This window comes from Drosophila santomea, chromosome 2L (genome assembly GCF_016746245.2).
Source record: "Drosophila santomea strain STO CAGO 1482 chromosome 2L, Prin_Dsan_1.1, whole genome shotgun sequence".
In the NCBI taxonomy this organism is placed as follows: domain Eukaryota; kingdom Metazoa; phylum Arthropoda; class Insecta; order Diptera; family Drosophilidae; genus Drosophila; species Drosophila santomea.
Genome location: NC_053016.2, coordinates 8,989,486 through 9,014,242, shown reverse-complemented (window position 1 = coordinate 9,014,242; position 24,757 = coordinate 8,989,486). Strand labels below are relative to the sequence as shown.

The 24,757-nt window shown below is 43.0% G+C and overlaps 1 protein-coding gene across 22 annotated transcripts in view; it reads left to right on the top strand.

Moving 5' to 3' along the window:
• The window catches only part of LOC120443759 (piezo-type mechanosensitive ion channel component), a 28,300-nt gene that overhangs the window by 553 nt on the left and 2,990 nt on the right, over nucleotides 1-24,757 (top strand). Inside the window, exons 2-27 of one of the 22 annotated variants that reach the window (XM_044005689.1) lie at nucleotides 10,623-10,816; nucleotides 10,890-11,154; nucleotides 11,212-11,519; nucleotides 11,766-11,892; nucleotides 11,973-12,092; nucleotides 12,179-12,341; nucleotides 14,286-14,519; nucleotides 14,584-14,781; nucleotides 14,838-15,397; nucleotides 15,467-16,085; nucleotides 16,147-16,639; nucleotides 16,699-17,503; nucleotides 17,563-17,720; nucleotides 17,885-18,570; nucleotides 18,756-19,023; nucleotides 20,042-20,187; nucleotides 20,345-20,596; nucleotides 20,899-21,273; nucleotides 21,342-21,418; nucleotides 21,826-22,083; nucleotides 22,485-22,520; nucleotides 22,784-22,936; nucleotides 23,756-23,894; nucleotides 23,952-24,313; nucleotides 24,374-24,520; nucleotides 24,579-24,723. In XM_044005689.1, the coding sequence (XP_043861624.1) occupies nucleotides 10,753-10,816; nucleotides 10,890-11,154; nucleotides 11,212-11,519; nucleotides 11,766-11,892; nucleotides 11,973-12,092; nucleotides 12,179-12,341; nucleotides 14,286-14,519; nucleotides 14,584-14,781; nucleotides 14,838-15,397; nucleotides 15,467-16,085; nucleotides 16,147-16,639; nucleotides 16,699-17,503; nucleotides 17,563-17,720; nucleotides 17,885-18,570; nucleotides 18,756-19,023; nucleotides 20,042-20,187; nucleotides 20,345-20,596; nucleotides 20,899-21,273; nucleotides 21,342-21,418; nucleotides 21,826-22,083; nucleotides 22,485-22,520; nucleotides 22,784-22,936; nucleotides 23,756-23,894; nucleotides 23,952-24,313; nucleotides 24,374-24,520; nucleotides 24,579-24,723 (7,158 nt within the window). In that variant the 5' untranslated portion in view covers nucleotides 10,623-10,752. Of the gene's footprint in view, nucleotides 1-10,622; nucleotides 10,817-10,889; nucleotides 11,155-11,211; nucleotides 11,520-11,765; nucleotides 11,893-11,972; nucleotides 12,093-12,178; nucleotides 12,342-12,854; nucleotides 13,101-13,734; nucleotides 13,792-14,285; nucleotides 14,520-14,583; nucleotides 14,782-14,828; nucleotides 15,398-15,466; nucleotides 16,086-16,146; nucleotides 16,640-16,698; nucleotides 17,504-17,562; nucleotides 17,721-17,884; nucleotides 18,571-18,755; nucleotides 19,024-19,695; nucleotides 19,762-20,041; nucleotides 20,188-20,344; nucleotides 20,597-20,850; nucleotides 21,274-21,341; nucleotides 21,419-21,825; nucleotides 22,084-22,484; nucleotides 22,521-22,783; nucleotides 22,937-23,755; nucleotides 23,895-23,951; nucleotides 24,314-24,373; nucleotides 24,521-24,578; nucleotides 24,724-24,757 lie in introns of all 22 variants that reach the window. The other 21 variants (XM_039623029.2, XM_039623030.2, XM_039623027.2 and 18 more) reach the window with 21 other exon arrangements.

Below are 24,757 nucleotides of genomic sequence, written 5' to 3'. Positions count from 1 at the left end.
AAATTCGAGATTCACAAATAACAAGTGTGATGAGCAAGCAAACAAGTAAACCAAACGCATTTGATTTTTCATTCTGATTTCCCGTGTTCTAGTTCTTTGTGTTTTTCTCACTTCCCCCCCACTCCATCTCTTTCTGCCACGCTCGCTTTTGTTTGACTTTCCTGGCCACTCTTGATCGCCCCATCTCCCTCGCACACCGTGTATTTTCAGCTGTTGATCTATTTTTAATTTCATTAACGTGTACTGCAAGTTTTGTTAAATCCGTTTCTGTGTCAATTAGTTTGAGGAATTAGCGCAGCCACGAAAAAGCGTCAAATCAGCGCAAATAACTTTCATTTATTTACATTTCTTTGCCGCGATAAGCGTTTCGGCAGTGAACCCCTTTCATTTAACATGTTTTTCCTTTCAATTGCAGCGATAACGCCACTTGAAGTTGACCCATTAGCTTTACGGCCAGATTAGTCATGGTCATGGATGAGTGCTTAAAACCAGAGAGATAATTATAATGAGTGAACAGTTGCTATTATCCGATATAGAATAATAAAATATATGTATACTGAACACAAATATTTCATATTGAGGCGAAACCGAGCGGATGTCCCTTTGCTAAATGCCGCCTTATTTCATTGCATATACTTGGTAGGAACAACAGATATGAGCTCTATAATTAGATTAATTTTGGAAGAAACAAATTTTTTAATATTTCTAGTATTTTGACCGTAGTTGTGTGGGTTTTGAAAACTGGGCTTCCGCGTTATCAGAATTGGGTCTTGAGCATATGGCACTGATGTTTGTTGTTTGGGGCAATGCAAATCACGGTGTTTGTTTATTATTTACTCACTTCCATTTAATGCCGGTAGCACATGACTACTGTGTTTAAAATAATCGTTTAAATCAAGCAAATTTGAGTTGATAAACATAATGGAAACAGTTTACATGTTTTGTTATACCTTATTATCTTTTGGAAAGTAATTTGTATTTGTTTTGAAATTCCTGTAAATATTTCGTTTTGAAAAACTTCTAAATATTTCGTTTTGTAATGCTGGTAATTATTTCGTTTTGACTCATTTTTAAATGAGGCATTGCATCTGATTTGTTATACCCGTTACTCGTAGAGTAATTATACCCGTTACTCGTAGAGTAAAAGGGTATACTAGATTCGTTGAAAAGTATGTAACAGGCAGAAGGAAGCGTTTCCGACCATATAAAGTATACATATATATTCTTGATCAGGACCAATAGCCGAGTCGATATGACCATGTCCGTCTGTCTGTCCGTCCGTATGAACGCTGTGATCTCAGGAACTACAAAAGCTAGAATGTTGAGATTAAGCATACAGACTCCATAGACATAGACGCAGCGCAAGTTTGTCGATTCATGTTGCCACGCCCACTATAACGCCCACAAACCGCCCAAAGCTGCTACGCCCACACTTTTGAAAAATGTTTTGATATTTTTACATTTTTGTATTAGTCTTGTAAATTTCTATCGATTTGCCGAAAAACTTTCTGCCACGCCACTATAACGCCTACAAACCGCCAAAAACTGTGTTTAAGACTCTCCTTCTCCCTTCCACTAGCTGAGTAACGGGTATCAGATAGTCGGGGAACTCGACTATACCGTTCTCTCTTGTTTTTAGCATTGGTGTCGCTTGTTGCGTTCCCAGATATTTATTTATTTGCAATCAATAAATGACGCATTCCATTCGGTGGGACCCACGACTATCGCCGGTCTAGACCTGTGGCATTATCACGGCTTGGGAATCGAATCTGAATGTATGTATGTGGGTTTTTGTTTTCTCAATGAAACACTAATTCCAGATGCTACTGATGAGTTCATGAATATTTTTAAAAATTACCTATGTACTCAATTGTTTCCTTTTTATAATTGCCTTTTTATACCCGTTACTCGTAGAGTAAAAGGGTATACTAGATTCGTTGAAAAGTATGTAACAGGCAGAAGGAAGCGTTTCCGACCATATAAAGTATATATATTCTTGATCAGGATCAATAGTCGAGTCGATCTGGCCATGTCCGTCTGTCCGTCCGTCTGTCTGTCCGTCTGTCCGTCTGTCCGTCTGTCCGTCTGTCTGTCTGTCCGTCCGTATGAACGCTGAGATCTCAGGAACTACAAAAGCTAGAAAGTTTAGATTGGGCATACAGACTCCAGAGACATAGACGCAGCGCAAGTTTGTCGATTCATGTTGCCACGCCCACTCTAACGCCCACAAACCGCCCAAAGCTGCCACGCCCACACTTTTGAAAAATGTTTAGATATTTTTTCATTTTTGTATTAGTCGTCTAAATTTCTATCGATTTGCCAAAAAACTTTTTGCCACGCCCACTCTAACGCCCACAAACCTGCACTTCTACTAGCTGAGTAACGGGTATCAGATAGTCGGGGAACTCGACTATAGCGTTCTCTCTTGTTATATTTGATTTCTGATCAGAGCAATGATTTTGACGGCGTCTGTTTTTTGGGCTTGTTTGGTGAAAATAATTTAATTTTTATAGATCTTTAAACAAAATGTTGTTTTGATTTGCGGCCATTCGCATTCCCAAATGCTTGGGGAAAACATTTTAATGATGAAAACTCTGATATATACACAAATCAAGTCATTAAACTGCTATGCAAGTCAAGAGTCACATTGATTAATTGCCAAAAAAGGGACACAAAATCCCCATTATTAGTTCTCATTTCATTTATCAAAGTAGCTTTTTTGATTACTTCTTCGTTGTAAGGCGTACGGAAATGTTGTTGCAATTAGTTTAAGTTGCCCTGTGCAACCTCGGAAAGTTCCCCACAAAATGTTTCAGTGTCAGTGGCTAAAACTCGTTACCACCGAACACCCACTCGCCGTCCACAGAATTTGGCACGAGAAATTTTTTACTTTTATTGTGGAGAGCCAACCAACCGAGTGACAACAGACCGTTCACATCTAACCCCAGCTATATGCCATATACTATACAGTATATGGTAATAGTATATGATATATCTATACTATATGTGTGCAGATTGGATAGGTAGCCCTTTTGGATGGGCGAGGATGAGCTGCAGGGGGAGTACGTTTTTGGGGAACCACATTTATGAAACTGCAACAGCTGCAGTTATTTTTCAGCTTGTTTTGTTTGTCTGTCGACGATGCCACTGCGATATTTCTTTTGTGTTCCTAGGACTTTTCATTTCATACGCCCCGTTTTCCACCTTTTACAGATTTATTCGATTTTTGCACGAGTCAAAAACCCACTTGTAAAATTAAGAAAAAAACATACAATCGATTTTATAGCTAAATAGAAAAAACGAGTTTTTGAAATTAGAACACTGTAATAGGTTAGCCATCGTTTGCCCCTTTAAAGTTAGTATTTGGTTATTAAACTAGCAAAATATTTGCGCATTTCAGTGTTAAACTAATAGTTGTATTTCCTGTAAACCACACCAAAGACATGACTTGTCCTATTTGCCGTCTTATTACCAGTGTCCTCTCCACCCTTCCGGTTTTCTGCCCGGAACACTTTACCTACAGGCAAAGAGGATGCATTTTTAGGAGGCGAAAGGCAGCAGCTGTTATAGTTTTATCTGTGTTTTCCTACCTGCTCTTGGCCTTTGCCTTGTTGTGGCCTTTTTTGAACCGAAATACTTCAACAAAATGCTGCCGTAGCCAGAGGCGAGCAAGAAAACTAAAATAAAGAAAACGAATTCCTTAACATTTTATGCGTTGTTGCGTCATCGCACACGGAATATGTACATTTATATGTTTGTATTTACCTCCAAACACAACTTATATATAAGCGAGTATCTAGATACAATAAAACAAAAGTCTCTTTCTGTCTGCGAGTCTGGTTTGAAATTTAGTCATCTGCCGGTCTCGGCATAGAACTCGTTTCTCGATTTAGGTTTAATTTAGTGCTTTCAACGCATACCAACAGCATATTTTACATTTCATGTGGGAATTTCCTTCAATTCTATATGAGCTAAGCTGTCACCGCTTCTAAATGCGTTAATTAAATTTTAGTTTTATCGCAGTCAGTTTCTATCAGAAATAATATACATCCATGCTTATCGTGGCATTGTGGTTGTGCGACCGGCAATCAGAAAATAAAATAAATATAAGTTTGTATTGGCAAAAAACATATTTATTCAGACATATTGCTCAGGCAAACAGCTCTTAGCATATCGAGTATATGTAGATAATCCTAGCTGGTTGACTTCTCATGCGTGAATGTTTTTGTTTCCGATTTTTCGCACTGTTTTGAAGGCCGTGAGAAACCAACTGAGTCTGGGTTTCGAATTTTCATTGAGTTTTCTTCTCAATTATGGTTCCCTACAAATTGTTGTCTTGGTTTTCGATCTTGAATACCCCTTTACAAAGTGTGCAATGATGCGCGTGGATGGTTGTGGCCATGCTTCACTGCCAGTCGGGAATTTATTTATAAAGAATATTATTCTGCTGCTACGGCATCTTGTTATAGTGAAAATGCACTATTTAAATAGTTTAGAAACAAAGTTTCATACTAGCTATCACAAAGAATCTTTAGGTATTGATAGCTCCAAACAAAAAGCTCTTACTTTTATAAAAAACCTTAATAAACTTCCGTCTGACATATATATTATTTTAGAGAGAGGTATGAGCTAAATAATATAATTATAATTTCTTTTCATGTAACCTTTCAACCAATCCATGACCTTAAATAAACTTTGGCTAACACAAAACTTTTTAATCGAGTTGTTAGATAAGTTTGTACGTCATTTGACAAGCCCCACCTTTATTTGAATGAAATGCGCCCCGTTTCAGGGCCAAAACCTGTTGCCTCAACTAGTATATCCCTCGGGTCGGGCTGAGTCAACTATTTGGAAGCATGTTAATGTCAGGTCGTAATCCTAAGGACCGCCTGTCAGGACGACACTCATTTGACATCCTAGCCCGCACTCCCGTTCTCAATTTTCAAAAGAAATGTGTCTGGAAAAAACTGTTGCGTGTCTTCTCTGAGGGATTGGGGATTGGAAGGAAGGTCGGACTAACTATTTCGTTGATGTATGATGATGAATGTGGGTAGCATGACATTTAGCATAAAGAATCCTCTTGTTTATATTTTAAGCCAGGGGTCAAATGGCAACGAAATAAGCAAGCGAATGGCAAAAGTTACTGTCATATAACGACCAAAAAAGACATTTACGGCAGACCAAATGAAATGGAAAGTAGAAAGTGGAAAGTGGCAAGGATGTCCAGTCCATTACCATTACCATTACGCTACATTTGTCACTATTAATGCCGCGTTAGCGGAACGCGACAATTTTCTGGGCGGAGCAATTGCACACATGTACGTGCTCAGCGCGCTTTGGCCTTTCAAATAGATTAAAAAAGGGCAATGATATAAAAGGTCCACGTGAAGTAAACCATAAAAAACGGGAAAACGGGGTAGCGAAACTAGATGCTACTGTTCCTTTGCCCGAATGCATCAGCCAAATTGTTTGTTAATGGACAACAAGGCAGGAGCAGCAATGCCGTTTGGCTTCTCGCCGCGCTTTAGACACACGGCACACATGGCGGATGTGTAATATGCACTGACAGCTCAAACAGAGAGGCGCGCTGCACATTTTATGATATTTGCACACTATGGAGAATCCACAGGCCGCATCCCCCTCCGCTCCCGCTTGCCCCTGCCACTTTGTAGTCCATGCTCTTGTGCACAGCTGGTGCAGTTTACCGTGGGCCAAGTGTATGATTCTAGTAGCACTTTTACAGATTACAGATATTTTCAGATTTTGCACTACTTTAGAACAAAGCTGCCTTGTAATTATTTGGAACTGTTAACTTTTAGTTATAAAATATTTTATAGATACTAATGAAAAGTTCTTATCAGCACCTCAATTCATTCAACAAACTTTCTAGCTGTGTTAGTGAACACAACTTTATTAAAAATAGAAATAGATGTGACTGCATGAAAATTTAATTCAATTGTATTTATAGACATCCCCAGAGTTTATTCCACGGTGGAAGCGGTGTAGGGGGCTCGTTCGCCAAGACAAATGTAGGCCAAGACCAGAGACGAATATGCATTTTGGTTAGACCGCCCCCCAATGGCTCCTCCTGCTCCTCCTGCTTCTCCTGCTCCTGGCCATCTCCTGTCACTCTGAGTGAAACGAAGGCGTTGGCCACAGCTTGTCGGCCCATTAGCTCACTCTTTCTGCCCAGAGCGGCACACACAAAAACAAGTTAAATGTGTGTGCTTGTGGGGTCGCAACCACTTTGAAATGAATTTCCCTTGTGAAATTTACGTATACGTAATTGTAGAAGCTGCCCTTACCCTTAAATAATACATAAAAGAACAAGTATCGCGCTGCAAGTGACCCAATTCTTCTCCAGATGGAATGACACTGCTGCCGATGCATGTGAAGTTTACGATTCCATTCGGATTTATCACACATTAACCATAAATTGTGTGATTCAATTAACCCTTGCTGATTAATGCGGGCCGAGATGACGCGAGTACTCGACCAATAATTAATTTGGTTTCTGGTAATGAAATATATTGTGACCTCTTAAAATGACGTCTGCTGTTGGTCACATATGATATATAGTGATAAATTGCAGAACATTAATAGTAGGATATTGGATTGAAAGGTTTAGGTATTTGAATATGACTGCATTTCCTATACCCACTTACCAAGTTTTCACATTCATTCTGTAAGCAAAGGACTCTACAACTAAATACAGAAGCTTTCAGCAAATAAAAACGTTTTCTGCTCACTTCTTTATTTTCAACTTATTGTAAAATAAAATGGCATGCGAAGTTTTCCGCTTTTATGGGCAAGCTTGCTTTTCAAACGCACACCAAGAATGTCAAATGAAGTTTGTTCATTATTTTCGCTACTCCCACTTTTCGGAATGAGCATTGCGTGTTATTAAGTAATTATGCTTTGATTCTCGGATAGTTACTACTTTTAAAGCTACCGAACCCACGTGGCAACAAGGGGTTAACAATTTGCGGTGTAGTGACATTGTCAATTTCCACACAAGGTGACGTCATCGTCTTTCCAAAACTGTGGTCAGAATCAAAAGTTGTGCGACATATATGGGTATTTAGCAACAATTGCAGCAAGAGGTCGTAGAAAAAGCTGGCAGAGGTATTCAGCTCAGCGCAATAATTCTTGGATTACGTTGTTCAAAAAAAGAACTAAACCTCCACTAAAAATAGAGCAAGTTGAAAGTGAGTGGACAGAAAAAAGAAAAGCTCAGGCCACTCGCTGGACATTCGTAATTAATGGTAAATTAATGGGCCACAGACACGCGGCAAGGGAAGCAAGAAATTGCAGACAAACTGGACAGAGATTAGTTGACTTTGTCAACGCTTTTCCGACTTTTTCGACTTTTCCGTTTTGCCAGTGCACTTGGGGAAATAGAATTGCAAATATTATTGCAAGAGTTGCCGCCCAGACAAAGTTCAAGTGACTGAGCGACTTGGCAATGAAGCTGCTCTAATGAATGCCAGCGGGCTGAGGAGGTTCCGGTGGCTCCAAGACGGGAATGAAGGTCGGTCCGGGTGCGAGATGATGGCAGACTGGCAATTGAGCTCTTCCCTTGCAGCTCAATTTCGTTATTCATGTAAGCCGCTTAAGATAAAGCGCTTCATCTCGGTTATTCAGAAACTTACAGAGAGTTGAATTGGGTATCGTACAATTTAATGAAATTCAAATTTCTGCCAAGACTAGATAAGGAAACCCCAAGGATTTAAAATATGTGCTTTTAAATTGCTTTTAATATTGCAACGATCAAAACAATAACACCCCAGAGTATTACTTATAGAAAAAATAATTACGAATGTAAGCGAGAAAATTCTTTCGGCAACAAACTCAAAGTACACATGCTTGCAAATTTATCGACAATTTTTACGTTTAACAATAAATAATAGAAATCAGAGGAAATACTTAAAAATCACGTATACGCCGCATGGGCCACACTCTGGGACATTTTGCCATCAGCTGCCTGTGTTTCGTCCAAAACAAATGTTAATGTTTGTTTTCAAGTGCCAAAACATGCATTTCATCTGCATTGAACATATCAAACAAGGGCAACATTGGGAATCTCAATACCGACAGCGACATTGATGTGCCCGTTGCAAATATGTGTGCCAAGTTAACCCAATGAAAGCACACATGAGAATGTGCTACTTATGTTTGAAATCGAAAGACAATAAACATTTCGATCGGAATGGAAATGGAAATCAAATCGAAACCGTAACAGAAAACGAAAACGAAAGCAGCCAGCAGGCCAAAGAAGAAGGCTCCCCCATGAATGCGGACAGACAACAGCAGCTGGTCCCTCGATTGGCAGATATGTACATATGTAGATATCTGGGTATCTCTGAGTATCTCTGAGTATTCATATACATTATAATGCTTATATTATAATCACAAACGGCAGCAGCAGCTCAGCAATCAGCGATGCGTGCATGGCAAATGAATTAGTTGGGAATGGCACGCGGGTTAAACCCTGCTCCTCTCCTTTCATTTCATATTCATTGTCATTGGATTCCCCCCAAAAAAGGGGGGTGTGTGCTTTGGAATGCCTTTAGGCCCATAATCAGGCCCCAAAGCATAGAAGCAACACGTGTCCCATTCGATTTCGGTGTGCGGATGGAACGATGGGGACGTGCCGCTCTCCATCCGCGAATGGAAGTGGAAACAAGCTCCGATTATGAGCTTACTCCATTTTTGTAATCGAATTATCAAACCACCAGCATGCTTACCATATGGGTCTCGTTATTAGGGTATACATTCTGCAAATCGCTACTGCATTTAATTAATAGAATACGCGAATTCTTTAGCATTCATCACCAAAGTACTTTATAAGCTGTATTGTAACGTTAAAATTTAGCCGTTAAGTATATTTATATTAGCTAAGCACACTTTTCCTACTATCTCCCTTGTATCTGTGATACACATACTTTTTACCGGCTTGTGTATTAAACATCCATATAGACAGTCGCATTTCCATCAGCATTATTGTGCCATTAGACATCTGCTCAGACAGAGAAACACCGGCCTCCTCCGGCTCCCCTTTTGATCCCTCCCAATCCCCCCAACAGCCCGCATTTATTTTGTTAAAACAGTAGAGTGCTTTTTTTTTTTTTTCATATGCCTACCACTGGTTTTTATCGCCATTTTTTGGGGGCAAACCGGCTCGTTGTTGTAGTGTTCTATCATTCGTTTTTTCCCGTCTAGCTGAATCTGTTTGTTTGCCCAAGGGCGGCGGGATGGTGGTGCTGGGAGGTGAGGGTGGTCGTGGTTGGTTGTGGGTGGTGGTGGGTGGAAGTGGGGTTAGGTGTGGCACCACTTGAGGTTTGTCGGCTCGGTGGCTCAACTGCCAGACCCTCGCTCTTCGAATTTTCTGCCTCTCTTATTAGCTGACATTATGTCGGATATATGTATTTGCTTTGGAGGCGTGGGTGGCGCCTCTTTTCCCCTCGATTTCGCACTCTTTGTTGCTTTCTTTGTTTGGCCCCTTGTTGTTCTTATTAACCCAGCCAAAAGTGTGGAATTAAAAGTTTTGAACATGCCAAATTACGTCATGGCTGTGTTGTTGATCTTTTTTCGCCATTCACTGAAATTAGCAGTTTTGTTGCTCTTTTTTGCTTGTTTTTTCATTTGCGTTATTTTCTGCATTTGTAGATTCACTGTGCATGTGTGGCATTAGGTCAGGAATTCATGCCTTTTTTTCTATTATACGAGTATGTGACTTGAGCGGATCTGTAAATTGACCAAAGAAACGAATTCGATGAAACAACAAGTTTTTACTGATATTGAATTGCTGAATTGCTTTATCTTTTGGGAAAAAATTAACAGAATAAATATTATAAATCAAAACTGCATATTTAGGTTCTATTTAAGATAATCAAAGCAAAAGAGTGGTTAGAACTTTGGACAACCTTCCTAACAAATATAATTATATTAAAATCATATATATAAAATAATGATGTTTCTAATAAGTTCTATTATTGGCTTCTCAGTACTTCGTTAAATAAATTCCAACATTGCCTAGTTTTTCCATTGATGCCTCTCTCAACTAACTTCTTTATAAAATGACTTTGTTAGCCTCCTCAAGGGTTTGGTTTGGTTTGGTGTGCTTCGTTGCTATTATCCTTAACATTCTGGATGACTTTCTTCCATTGCCCGACAGTTGCTGCACCATTAGTTTAAACCGCAATCGAATAAATGCCACATTATGTGCCATTGAATGTCAATTACACAACCTATATACGGATGGCCCCCGTCTCCAAGGTTCTACACCCTAAAGCTCGAGTTGCGTGGCCGCTCCTCGCTCCTTTTGAAACTGGAAAATGTGAAAAGCGGAAGCGGAAAATTGAAACTAACCCCACCCAATTCAGTATAGCGTGCGACTACCGACTACCACGCCTTCTTCTCAGCTTTGGCTGGATTTTATTTGCTTTCCTCGCAGTGTTAATTAAAAGTGTGTCAAAGTTTATATCCGTGAAATATTTTCGCCTTTTTGGGGTCCGCTTAATTAAGGACTATTAAACTTTAAGCCCTAAAGTTCTAGCAACAGGCATTGCGGGGTTTCTTGGACTGAACATTAATTCCCATTTCTTTTCTTTATCTTTAAGCTGCTCTGCGCCGCTTGTGGCAACAAATTGCACTCGAAGCTGAGGCTTTTATGAATGCTACTGCCTTGGAGTCGGAGTCTGAGTCCGGAGACGCATCTGGAGGAGAACGGCGCCGGAAGCATCCATCAAAATGGTCTTCAGCTATGCGTGCATGGTGCTCCAGCGCATCGTGGTGCCAGCGGTCCTGGTACTCGGTGAGTAGATGGATTTCTAGTACAAATAAAATATATCAAATAATATGAAATATCAATTTTCTTTCATTTTTAGCTGCCCTGATGCGACCAGTGGGCATATCCTTTGTGTACCTTCTGATGTTCTTCGTGTCGCCCTTTGTCCCGCTGGCCACGCGACGCAACTTCAAAGGATCTGTGACTGCCTTCTTCATCATCCTGCTGGCGCTGAGCACGCTGCTCCTCTTGGGTCACATAACGCTCCAGATTCTGGCGGTCAGCCTCACGCTGCCCATCTACAACTGCTCGTTCAGTGAGCAACTGCTGCGACACATTGGCTTTGTGAGCTTCATTGATCTACAGTGGGTGTTTTGCCTATCAGTGGGTGATCGTTTATTAATTCTATACATATTTCATAGGCCATTTGCCATCATTGAATGGCTGGTGCCCGAGGTGCTGGTATTCGCCACCTCACTGGGATCGTATCTCACTGTGAAGCGAGTGGCCTCTCAGCCCGTCGGCGTCGAGCAGCTGGAAAACGGCGAAGTGGTCGATGGCCAGGCGGAAAACGAGCAGACATCTTCTCAGCCTGCTGCCACAGATGCCAATGGTGGAGATGTGCAACAGGTCACGGTCACCACGCCACTGCAGCAACAGCAGCAGCAGCTGAGGAAGCGAGTGTCCATGATCAGTCAGCACATTCACTTTGAGGGATTGGTCAAGATCTGTAAGTGGAAACTACTTTGGGGTTTCCTTCAATTTCCTAAACCAACTTAAAGCTCACTATGAGAATCAGTAGCATGTACAGATTTCTTTATAAACATTTTATTAGGCATTATATAAGCATATCTTAAGTTTGCCTACCAGTTTCTCCGGAAGTTTTTAAGACAACACCCTCGTGGGAATTCATGGGCAACCTGGGCCCTCAACGAATGTTTTTCAATCGAATTTAATGAATCGCTTCCACCGACAGCTCCTCTGTTCTGCCTGGCCACGCTATTCTTTGCGGCCGTGCTGCGTCCCTCGGTGCCTGGCGGATTTTACTTTCTCATTTTCCTGCTGGCCGGCACCTACTGGGCAACATGCCAGACGCTGCAACGGTGCGTGTCCCATCAACGCCATCAATTCCGGACTCCCTTCTCACTTTTCCCCTTGTATTCTCGCACCTTTTTTTCTGCAGGGGCTTTGCATTGTTGCTGCGCTGCGTGATGGTCGTCCTCGTGCTGCACTCCCTGTCCATTGTATCCTACCAGACGCCATGGATGCAGGACCACCTCAATCATACCACCCTGACAGCCCGGTAAGTGGAAGTGCAGTAGGTGCAGTGGAGCGTGGGGTTTGCTGTGCCGGGAAATCATTCGACTTTCATCTTTCTCTGCCCATCAGTTTGATTGGACTGGAACCGCTTATTGAATCCTACTGCTCGCCGGATATACGTGTCTTTCTGTACAATAATAAGCTGTCCCTGGACTCGTATCTCAATCCCTTTGCGTTGTTCTTTGCCTACTTCGCACTGGCCCTGACCACCAAGCATCTCATTAAGCCACGGGTAAGTTTCAATTGCGGCGAATTGATTACAAAAGACTTCTTCTGACGGAACCGCGCTTACTCTGATTTAGACTGCTTTAGAGCAACTAACACAGATTATGCATTAAACTACAGGCAACATTTAACAAGAGTGAAAGCTAGTTTAATTAGAAATATTACAAACATATATTGTTTAGACTGCAACTATATGCCTCTCGAAAACATTTTTTGTATAACAACTGAGAATTGTTATAAAAATGGCTTTCATTCTTAACAAAAATGTGGCCAACACTGGGACATAGTTTTATCTGCTCTCAATTTCTGCTCTTCTTATGCTGCCATACGCATCCGGATAAACCACTTCAATTTCAATTCTTCTAACACAAAAATCTCTGCACGCCTAAACAACAACATAATCAACACTCCTAACACCTAACAAACCAACCAATTGTCACTAACACACCACACTGAACACCTGAACATCTGAACACCCAAATCCACGAAAATCCTAAATCCGGAACACCAAACTCCTTAGCTGGAGCCCAAGCCAGCCACCGCATTTGGGCAGCAACTAGATTGCAATAGCAGCAGCATCAACAACACCACCACCGGCAACAAGGTCAACCGCCAGCTATCGCTGCTCACCTCGCAGACGTCGCGGGGTCGTCGGGATGGGTCGAATCCTGGCGGAGGTGGAGCCACCATCACCACCACCACGACCACCAACACCAACACCAATACCACCATCACCTCCTCCGCAATCCGCAATCAGCGCTTGAGTGTAAGCGAGCGAGTGGATTGGGCCAGGGTTTATATTTTGATCTCCATTCTCTGTGTGAATGTTGATTATTTCTGGGGATTTTTGGTGCACAATGAATAGGAATAGGTGTACTACAATGGGGAAAAAGAAAATTCCCAATAAGCCGGCTTACCTATATGACCTGAAAAGTATAATCCACTAACATAGCTTGATGGAAAACTTATCTCGCCATGGACATTTTTTTTTGCAAACTTCCTTTTCGAACGAGCTTAAGGTTTAAAATACCTTTCGAGTAAATATATTCATTTGGTTATAATACTGGATATGCCTTTGCGGAGGACATTTGTTTAATTGATGCTACAAATAATTATTATCTTACAAAACATCAGGGATATTGGAATTAGGAACAGTATTAGAACTAGGACAAACACTACACACAACTAGTGACCGCAACTAAAACCCAACTAAATGTTCGTCTGTGGCTTAACGTTTAACCCCAAAAACTCTGCCGAAAATTTATCCGATTTGCGTGCGCTTTTGCTGAAGTCAGACCAGAATACTTTTTTTTTTGCGATTTTCCTGCCATTTTCTTTTAGTATGTTTGTTTTTCTTTTGATTTTTGTTTATGCTCTCTCTTTTATTACTTCCGCTTTAGGTTTCTTTGCGCCGTGATCAGCGTGCAACGTTGAATGAACCGACTGAGACGACGCCTGTACGTAAACTAACTCCACTTTGCGCCAATAGCGTGTATCCTTCTCCCAGCCTAACCCCAAATCATTAGACTAGTTCTAGCCTATCTCTGCCTCTGTCTCTCTATGTATCATTTGGATTAAGCTTTCCTAACGTTTGCCATTTGTCTATGTGAAACTGTGCTCGTCTAACATCTCTAGCGATCTGTAGTACTAATCGCCGTAGTATTTGCCCGAAATCAAGGGATATTCTAACCCATAATATAAACTAAACATTGTACTAACTGCGCAAGTGTGTCTGTATGTATGTGTTCTGGGCCAAAGAGCACCGCCAAAGCGATACGAAATAGCCTGCAACTCTCACCCGGATAGTTAACTATCGCCATCAACACCCGTAGTGCCCTAGAACTTTAAAACTCTTTATGTACATATCTTGTTTAGTAAGCTGAACTCTCTCCTTTATGTATGTCTCGTTATTTCTAATTCTGAGCTAATGAGCACGTATCTGAATCTATAGTTGGTGCGGCAAAGCACGCGCAAGGCACGCACACCCCAACCGCTGGAAAGTGGATCCTCGGTGGCGCCCAGTGTCACTCAGCGGGGCAACGACATACAGCTGGACTCGTTGGAACAGCGATCGGAGCAGGAGAACACCACCACATCCATACTGGATCAGATTTCGTATGGCTTCGTCAGCGTGGGAGGATTCATATATCAGAACAGCTATATATTCACCAACATTCTTATGATGGTAAGTGTGTGAAAATAAATCTTTAATAATAGTGTAGTCTTATAAATATCCAATCCTTTGATAGGCCTGGTCCATAGTGTATCACAGTTGGCTGACTTTTGTGCTGTTGCTGTGGGCCAACGTGCTGTGGATGATTCCTAACCAGAGGAAGGCCATGATGCGGTCCAGTCCCTTCATAGTCCTATATGCTGAGGCCCTTTTGATTGCCCAATACATATACGGCATGGATCTCAACAACGAAGAACTGCCCACGAGCGTTCCAGTAAGATTTCGACACTTGAATGACGAATTTAATTTAATTAACTGAAGTATTTGCAGACTGCGGGCATTAACCTGCAACAAATTGGCTTCGAACGACCAATCGAAAACCAAATGCGGCCATGTGTGCCGCTGATCGTAAAGACAGCCTTTGTGCTAATGTTTTGGGTGACATCGCGGCAGTTCTTTAAGGAGAAGCGTGATCGCCGAAGGGACAGCACACTGGCGGATATCATTGCCCCACTGCAGATCACTGTGGGATCGGCTGGCTCCAGCTACCTCATCAACGATGGCAAGAAGACCTCAAAGTTCCTAAAGAAGGCCGGCGATGTGATCAAGAATCTACTGGTGCGTCTGTGGATCTGGCTACTGGTGCTGGTTATCTTCCTCTGCGCCATCACTGGCGAGAACATGACCGGCTTCCGCATCTGCTACATGGCCCTGTTCCTATTCTTCTTGCTAGTCTTTCAATCGTCGTCCAAGGCATGGGTTAAGATTATGTACGGCTTCTGGCTGTTTTTGATCTTCTATGCCATGTCCATACTTATATTGATCTACACATATCAATTCGACAAGTTCGACAAGTACTGGAGCGACTATCTCAATGTGTCCGCGACGCTGTAAGTTAATAATTTACAAACTTGTCATGTGTTCCACGGTAATAGCTTTAACTAATGATTGTTATTCAGGCAAAAGGACATCGGGCTTAAGCGCTACCAGACCAAGGATCTGTTCCTTCATTTGGTCTCACCGACGATTATTGTGATCCTGACCGTCATCCAAGTGCACTACTTCCACAAGCGCTTCATCGCCTCATTGCAACAGCAGCCGTTGGCTGGCGGATCGGCACAGCAGAAACCCACGGAGACAACTGCCTTGGAACCGGCGCCATCAAAGCGACGTGGCAGCGCCGGTTCACTGCGTAGATCCCAGGGTCCATCGGCGGAGGCTGCTCCAGGAGCCACCACCGATTTCGAGACATCTGTGCGAGACTTGGTGCGCATTTCGTTCCGCAAGATCAAAAACAAGTCGGAGTACATTTTCAAGAACTTCAAGGATGTCTTCTGGCGCTTCCTGGAGCTGCACATCATGAAGGCTGTGTATATCGCAGCCTTCGTGTGCAGTGTCAGCGAAGTCTGCGTACTGCACATTATCTTTGTGGGTTTCTGTGTGCTGGGCGCCACCTCGCGCAAGGCCGTCCAGGTGGTGATCAGCCGCCTCATCTCGTTCATTGTCACCATCATAGTTCTGTCCAAGATGATCTACCAGATCGAGTACTTAAGTCACTCGCAGCACAACGTGGTTTGTGTAAGTAAATTTTGTCAATAGAGAAGGTTCATTATAATTGAATCATAATTATATTTCGCAGTCTGACAACCGGACGGCCAACAATGCGGAGTGGATTGGTCTCACCAAGGCCGACAAGGTGACGGGCGGACTGATGAGCCTGTTGCGCACCTACATCATCTACATGGTTATTGTGACCATGCACGCAGTGATCACCTTGCGGCAGCTTCAAATGCGCGTGAAGATTGGAGCACTGAATGCTCCACCCACCAAGCTGCTGTTCCCCAATATTATTCGAGCTGATGCTGAGAAGGATCTGGTGGGACTGGTCAAGTATCTCCTCAACTTTGGCTTCTACAAATTTGGCATTGAGATATCGCTTATCGCCCTGGTCTCCACCATCACATATCGCCAGGATATTGTGGCCGTAGTCTATGCTCTGTGGCTGGTGGTGCTTTTGCTTCTGAGGAGATCCCAGTGCGCCAAAATATGGGGCGTGTTTCAGGCATTCTTTGCCATCTCCATACTGACACAGTACATAGTGCTGGTCGGACTGCCGCCGAGCTCATGTCTGGGTATGAAATGACACAATCACTATAAATGACGTTTAATAACTTCTTTGTATGTCTTGCAGTTTATCCTTGGGATGAAGGTCCCTTTGGCGAGGGCATACAACGCTGGACGATGCTGCCAGGAACCTTGCACTTCAATCACGTGCCCAAGCTAATCTTCGACTTCATTGTCTTGGTCATTCTAAACCGACAGAAGAGTATCTTCTGCATCGAACAGCGTTATGCCAGTAACGACGACTATCCGGGTGGCAGCAATCGCAGTGTGATCGCCGATATTGCTCAGCTAGGTCGCGTTCCCTTCGACAATCCCACCCACGACTTTTGCTCTTACATACGGAACTATTCGGACATCCTCAAGAATGGAGTGTTGTGCGGCTTCTACTGGTTTACTCTGGCAGTTGTGTTCTTGGCCGGCACCAATATTGCAGATCTACTGGCCCTGGGTTATCTGATCGGAGCGTTTATCTTCCTGTGGCAGGGATCTGATTTCTATCTGCGTCCCATACACACCATCATCTTTCGCTGGAAGTGGCTGCTGGCATTCAATGTGGCCAACATACTCATCAAGACGTCCTTCCAGATGGCCGGCTGTTTGTTCATGACACAACTGACCAAAGACTGCTGCTGGCTGGTGCACATGCTCGGCATCACCTGTACGAGCAATGTGCTTACAGAGCAAATAATGCTGCCGGAGGAGGCAGAGTTAACGCTGAAGCCAGGCGAATGTCCTAAGATCACCCACCAGGTGGTCCTCCTGTGGGACACGATTTGCTTTGCCTTCATCATCTTCCAGCTGCGCATCTTCAAGTCGCACTACTTCTGTCACATCATAACGGACACAAAAGCAAACAACATCCTGGCCTCAAGGTGGGTTACTAAGTCCTTTCTAGTTAATTTATCAATGAATTGAACAATTTCTGTTACAGAGGAGCCGACATCATTGAGAGCCTACGACACAAGCAGATTGCCCATCGCCACGACCATGAAAAGCAGGTGCTACACAAGATCAAGCGAAAGATGGAGCGCATCCGAGCCACGCAGCAGAAGATGCTTCGACCCTTGGACAAACAAACCCACTTTGACGGTAAGTGCTTACACAATCTCATCCAGGGGCTTTTTTTCCCTAGCCTTTCTGTAATTTTTTGGAGCTCGAACTTCTCGTCGCGTTTTTTGCAATTTCCCCTTTTGTATTTTGATCGTTGGAAATTGTCGCGTGTGTGACTTGCATTAATCTTTGGATTCCTGAAGGGCGACGCACGCCCTCAGAGCACGCCATCTCCGATGTGGCCCCGTTGGCCCACAATAGCAGCTTCACCTCTTGCCAGGGCTCTGGTTATCTGACCCCAGATGAGCATAGCTCCGCCACCTCAGCCACTTCATCGCCAGCAAGGGCATCGATCCTCTCCAGCTGTGCAGGCAGCGTGGAAAGCGTGGACAGCGCAGATGCTGCCGTGATTATTGAACCAGAAATCAAGGTGATGACGTGTGAGGAGATTACGGATTATGTGGATGTGCAGTCGGTCAGTGAGGAGGAGACAACTATGGCCATGCCTAAGAAACTTTTGGAGTCCTTAACCACTTCTAAAGACACTCAATCGAGGGAATGTGTTTTCAAAAGCCCAGAGCTTTCGAAGCCAACCACGCCGAGTACGGATGTCCTGTCTTCACTCCTGACCGAGGGATTTTTGGAACCGAAACGGATATCTTTGGGATTGGCTTCTCCTGAGCTGACTGCTCCTGTTGGGATGCAGAGCCTGGCTCCTCCGTTGGCTGCTTATGCCACAGCCATGGCCTCCAGTGCGGCCAGTTCTGTCCTGTCCTCGAATCTTACTCCGAATCTGCGGCGTGAACATCGCCGCCAGTCATCAACCAATGCCGCTGTTTCCTGGAACGAAACGGTTTCCATCAAACGATCACCCATGAAAAAGCAAATGGTAAAATGCGGAAAGTGTGGGATGCAAACCGTTCATATTGTGTTACTTAGTTTAATGTGTTGATTTGTTTAATTGATATACTAAAAGTTAATATAATATATCTAAAAGTGGTAAGGCTTGAAAGTGTTCGGTTTGCATCCCAGGAGAAGAAGATCGATGACTCATTTCTCCCACTTACCAAACAGTCGGCGGATAAGGAGGAGGTGGTAACCATGCGGCACAAGTCGCTCCACCGCCGACACCAGAGCATGGGGAATGCCAGTTACTCCTTGGACGAAGCCAGCCAGTCGCAATCGCAGCGCAAGCGGCTGTCCGGCAACTTATCCGGAACTCGGGACGAGACCGCCCTGCGATCGGCACAGAGGCCACATAGCTGGGGACCCGTGGGTACGAGCTCCTATATGGAGTCGCTGATGTGCGCCTTCTACGAGCCTGCTCTGCTGCATGGACCATGTATTGGATGAATCTTACTCTCTAAATTATAATGATAATTTTGCTCAATTTTAACGAAACTCTGTACAAAAAACCATTTGTTCAATGTGCGTGATCTTCAATCTTCAATAAAACCGATTGGGGTCCTGTGTAGCAGACCCCAAGAAACTGCCTCCATGAGTCTGGCCTGTAAATAACACTGATCTAGATTTACTTAGCTCCCAATTAATTCTATTTGGGTTAATGGTTAAGTGCGCCAGCAGAACTCCTGAGCGCTGCTACAAGTGTATTATAAACCTCTTCATCGATCTAAATGTGATTGCTCGAATCGATTTTCTAAAGCTTCAGGGGGCTTACTTATGTTGTAAATTAAGATTTTTGATCTGCATGGACAATCTATGAAACTTTTCCAAATTCTTCTTCAAGCTTTTTATAATACTTTTTCAAAATATTTATTTTATTTCCTTTAAAACGGATATGGAATCTGGACATGGATATTTTCACTGTCTATAAGTATATGGAATGCCTTGGGATCGGTTCAGAAATATACTATTTACAACATTTTAAGCATCGGCTAGCCGATGTTAGTTAGTTGTTATGTTCTATCTTCATTTCGATTAAAGCCAAATGTCTAAATTCTGTTCGTTTTTCAACATTTTATTTTTGATTGTTTTGTATTTGATTATTTTGTAGAACATGGTTATCCACTTCCTGCACCAACAGTACGCAGAAGGAAGGAAATTAAATTACATCCACATGGTAATGTTTTTGTTTGTTGTGCCTCGCCTCATTTGTTCGATATTAACTATCGCTATCTAAGCTGCCCCATGCCATGTATATATATTCAATCTGTTCCCGATTAACTGCATGAAATTCTGTGTGCTGCTCTGTAAATTGAATGCATCAAGAAAAGCCTACTCCTAGCTACTCCAACTGTTTACTAATACTCATACTATCTATCTGAATGTCGTTAAACACTATAACTGCTACACTTTGTTGGAGCTGCGTGTGATAATGTTGTTTCTGATGTTCCCTGCAGCTACCCGTGCTGGTGACTACTACATGTTCGAGGAGATGGACGATAAGTTTGAGCTTGACTTGATACACGACGAGATTGACTTCCTCGAGGAGGAGAACATCACCGAGAGCGAGATGAAGATGCAGCGACGCAAGACGCTCTACGATGTGAGTTTCCACATATTTCTTGTTTGGATTTCTCAGAGTTTAGGCCATGCTGCATGCCATCCTTACCCGCATGACTTTTGAATCGTACTTAAATTCTTGTAAATTCCCCCCAAAAAAAATACCAAAAACCAAATATTGCTCCGACTTATGATCGAAGGTGTGGAAGGATCTGAATGATGCCGAGTACCGTCGCCACTTCTATATGCGTGAGCGTTCCTACGCCTCAGAGCCGGGCTCTCGCATTATCCTGAAGTTGGACGACGAGAAGGAGAAGATTGGCCCCGATCTCGGCCTACCCAGCGACGACGATGAGGACGACGATACCATTGAGTGCGATCTGGGCATGCGCACCTCGACGCTGTCCGAACCGCTCGACTTTGGTCGTCGCAGCCAGACGCTGCTCGAGGTTGTGAGTCTATGGAGCAGAGCTAACTGCATATCTTGTCTTTAATTGGCGCACCTCCCGTTGATTTCACATATTTTTGGCTCACAAGCTCAAGTTTTTCAACTGCGCCCGCCATATCAACCTGCCGACCAGCAGTTGGGCGCACTCACCTTAAAATACTGTACAAAAGAACATACAAAACTACAAACGAATTCTTGTATCTGCATATTGTATAAGCTTGGTTTTTCGTTAATATCGTGTAAATGTCTTTCTTACAGCTGTTACCAGCCAGTGGACTAACTCGCTATATTTATTTGAACCCACAGAAGTCGAAGGACGCACCCACTGGCGAGTTTCCCTCCACCAGCAAGGGTATTTCCAAGGAACGCGATGCCGCGACAGCTTCTAGTTCGGCCTCTCCAGCGCCAACTAGGGATGTGGGTGATCTGCCCGTAATTCCGCCACCTTTGACTGGCCTGGGACGCGAGCAAACCTCCAAGGAGACCTCCGATAGCAAGTCTAAAATGGAAGTGGACAGCGGAGAGGTGACGGCCAAGGATTCGGATGAGGACTTTGATACAAATCCAATTATCAGGCTGCTCGAGGGCTTCTTGGTCACGCTGACCATAAGACTGAACCGCTTCTCGCGCAACTATCGCTTTGTAAATCGCATCCTGGCCGGCGAAAAGAAGACCCTGAAGGTGGGTTGCAAATCTATCCATATGTGTAATACATGTAACTAAAACTTTCATGTTGCTTTCTTTTACAGGAGTCCAGCTCGTTGAATCGTCTGGGGCTGTCCAGTGCCGCTGCCATGTTCCACTTCCTCAAGTCCAATCTCGAGAGGTATTTAGAAAGCGATTCTGGAATGCAGCTCCAGTGTGCGCCGCTTGCGTTAAGTTTGGAATTAAGTTTTGATTTTTGGAAACTGGAAACCCCGAACGTCGTAGAGTAGCGTGTTCTGGTCGCGTTACGAAGCGTTCAAATTATTTTGTATTTAAGTTTGTTAAGAGTTGTGTTCGGTTTTTTATTCAATATTTATTTGGTATTCTTTTTCTTCTTTTTATTTGCATATCCGTTTTACTTTTGTGTTCCGTGTGTTTGAAACTCTGTACCTGCTTCCACAACATAATACTACTATCGAAACCAACAACACACCTGCCAAAATGTTTCACCACCTCACCTCCATCATTTGTGCCACCATGTTGTTGTTGATACCCGATCGATCGATGTTGCTGTTGCTGCTGTTGAAGCGATGAAAGTGTCCCGCCCGCCTCCTCATCCACTCCACGGCGGGTGGTGATCGCACCACCGAATGCCACCGAGCACTCAGACCCCACCAGCACCACACTGAACACGAACACGACAACCACACCGCTATCACCACCAGAACCACTGCAACCACTGAAACCAACTACAACCAGTACACCACAGCAACAGCATCAGCATAATCGCGCTGCCGAAGAAATCATCGAACTGCCTGTAGATACTGTTGATGGAGTCACCTATAGGTAACCCAAAACCACATGAAAATCGTTGTTTTAAATGCGGGCATTCCAAAAGATTTAACCATCTATTCTAGTGAACCAGCTCCCAAATTTGATTTTTCAATTAAAAATCCATTTTTTATCAATGTTTACACAAAAGTACTTAATCAATCTTCAATATTTCTGAATCCAATCCGCACAGTAGTATCTGCGCCGCACTATTTGTTTCACATGTACTTACGTATTATTTTCAAAATTAGAAAATAATGAATTGTCCCTCATTTCATTAGAATAGAGATTTATTCCATGTGATTATGTGAAATTTGCAGAATGAACCAAAACAGATCCTTACTAATTTATTTTTCTTACATTTTACATTTTTCTGCGCGCATTTCGATCATCCGAATCAATTTTTGTTTTGTTAGAAAACAATCAATCAATTCATCGCCGCCAGCAAAGGGGTAAGTAGATCGAACCATACTACCAATCTATACCTAAACCGAGATCAGTAAAAACCAAACTAACAACACATCAATGTGTCTGCTCTCTAAAGACTCTACTAAGATCTCCGAATACTTGAGCAATTTTCTCTATATATACATATATTTGTAAACCTCATCTAAACTGAACTGCATTGTGACACCTATTTTCCATTTTCACTCCATTTCATTTCTGTTGCCCCCATCCATGCGCTGTATCAAATATGTATAACTCGTATATATAGCACGATGCTCAGTCGAAAATCGGATTGTGGCCTGCCAGAGATCCGAATTAAAGCGCCATCTGTCGAGCGCGGTGCACACTATTACCATAATCATCACAGCGGCGGTGGCTCAGGATCCTTGAGCAAACACTGGTCCTACGAGCAGGTGGACAGGTACTGGTCCCGCCCACTAACTATGCGTATAGCCCACTCTCCCCTAGCCTATTGATGTGCCTATTCATGTGTTGGTGTCTTTCGGTTTGTGCTCGTAACGCTCTATAACTCTTTCTTCACAGGCGGGTCGATTTTACTTAAAACTTAATCCCAGTGTTTATAAGCTTTTGAACCTTTTAATACCAATGAACTGGGAAATAAAATATTTTTGATTAAAATAGTGAAGTTTAAAAGATAAAAGATAATAATTAAAATCTGACAGACCCATGATAACATTAAGATTAAAATTAATGTATAATATCTTTTTTTCCCAAATTGAAAAACTAAGTAATGCGTTTGATAATATGTTGTCCAGCACTCCAGTGCAGCGTAAATCGACCCACCCAACTCTATATCTTCATATCTATCTTTTAAGCTCATGCCCATCCTCATGACCATGATCATCATCATGACTACTATAAAATCTATCACGACTCTGTCTCTTCCCTCTGTATCTTTTGGTAACTGTAACTGCATCTATTTCTGTATTTGTATCCGTATCTCTGCCTCTCCACTAAGTTGCATTCGCTGCTATGATTTAAACCTATCTCTATGCGTTCTTTGCTAGTATGTACCGTTGTCTGGCTTCGATTAATCCTAGTTTATATCAATTTTTGTGTTCCACCCGAGTTCCACACGATGCACTCGCATGTAGACTGTGGAGCATGCAGCGCACACATTTCGAAAAGAAACGGCACCCAGCATGTGAAGTTGTTAGATTCCACGAATGGGCATAGGGATTTTCAGCCATTATCTAATATTGTTCTGACGATCTTCCAGCGCGGGTGAATTCAATCTGGAGGAGGAGAACTTTGCCCAGAGGGATCATCATATCATTGTCGAGGTGCTGATCTCCTCGTGGTATGCCTTATTGGCCAACACGGATCTCATCTGCTACATTGTGGTGTTCATCAATCAGGTACCAGATTGGATTCAAACTCCCGGCAAATTTATTTGATTTCATTTCCATTTTTAGGTGGTCAATGCCAGTCTTATTTCGCTGCCGCTGCCCATAATGGTCTTTTTGTGGGGAACACTGTCTCTGCCACGTCCCACTAAAACCTTCTGGGTCACCTTGATTGCCTACACCCAGGCCATCGTGCTGATCAAGTGCATCTTCCAGTTTAAACTGATCTGGTCCAATTACCACCAACTGCCCAATCAGCCGCTGACACCTGCCAAAATATTCGGCGTGGAGAACAAGGCCCACTATGCGATTTACGATCTGATCCTTTTGCTGGTTCTATTCCTGCATCGCTATCTGCTTAAGTCACAAGGCCTGTGGAAATCGGGCTACAAGGACACGGACAACCAGTTCACCAAACCCACCGCTAGCATGTGAGTTACAGATTATTTCTTAAAACAGACAACTTTACTTTAGCTTCGCTCTTATCTTAGTGATGAACGCGACGATAGCGACAACTTATCACAACCGGATTCCCGCCAGCTAAACGATGATGCTGCTCAGAAGCTGAGTCTTCAAGTGAGTCAGGCTTCCTTGCCAGGATCGCCTGAATTCAGCAAGACTGGCATCAATCAGCTTGAGTAAGTGACGTACTGGCGAACATAGAAATCCTTAATAAAATAATCGTTTTTATTTCAGGCGCACCAAGTACACCTCATCATTATACAAATTTTTCTTCAGTTTGGTTCACAAATCCCGTCTAGCCACAGATGTATATGCTCTGATGTTCCTCTGCGATTTTGTGAACTTCTTTGTGCTTCTGTTCGGCTTCACTGCATTTGGAGTGAGTTCGATTTAAATAATTTCTACATTTCTTT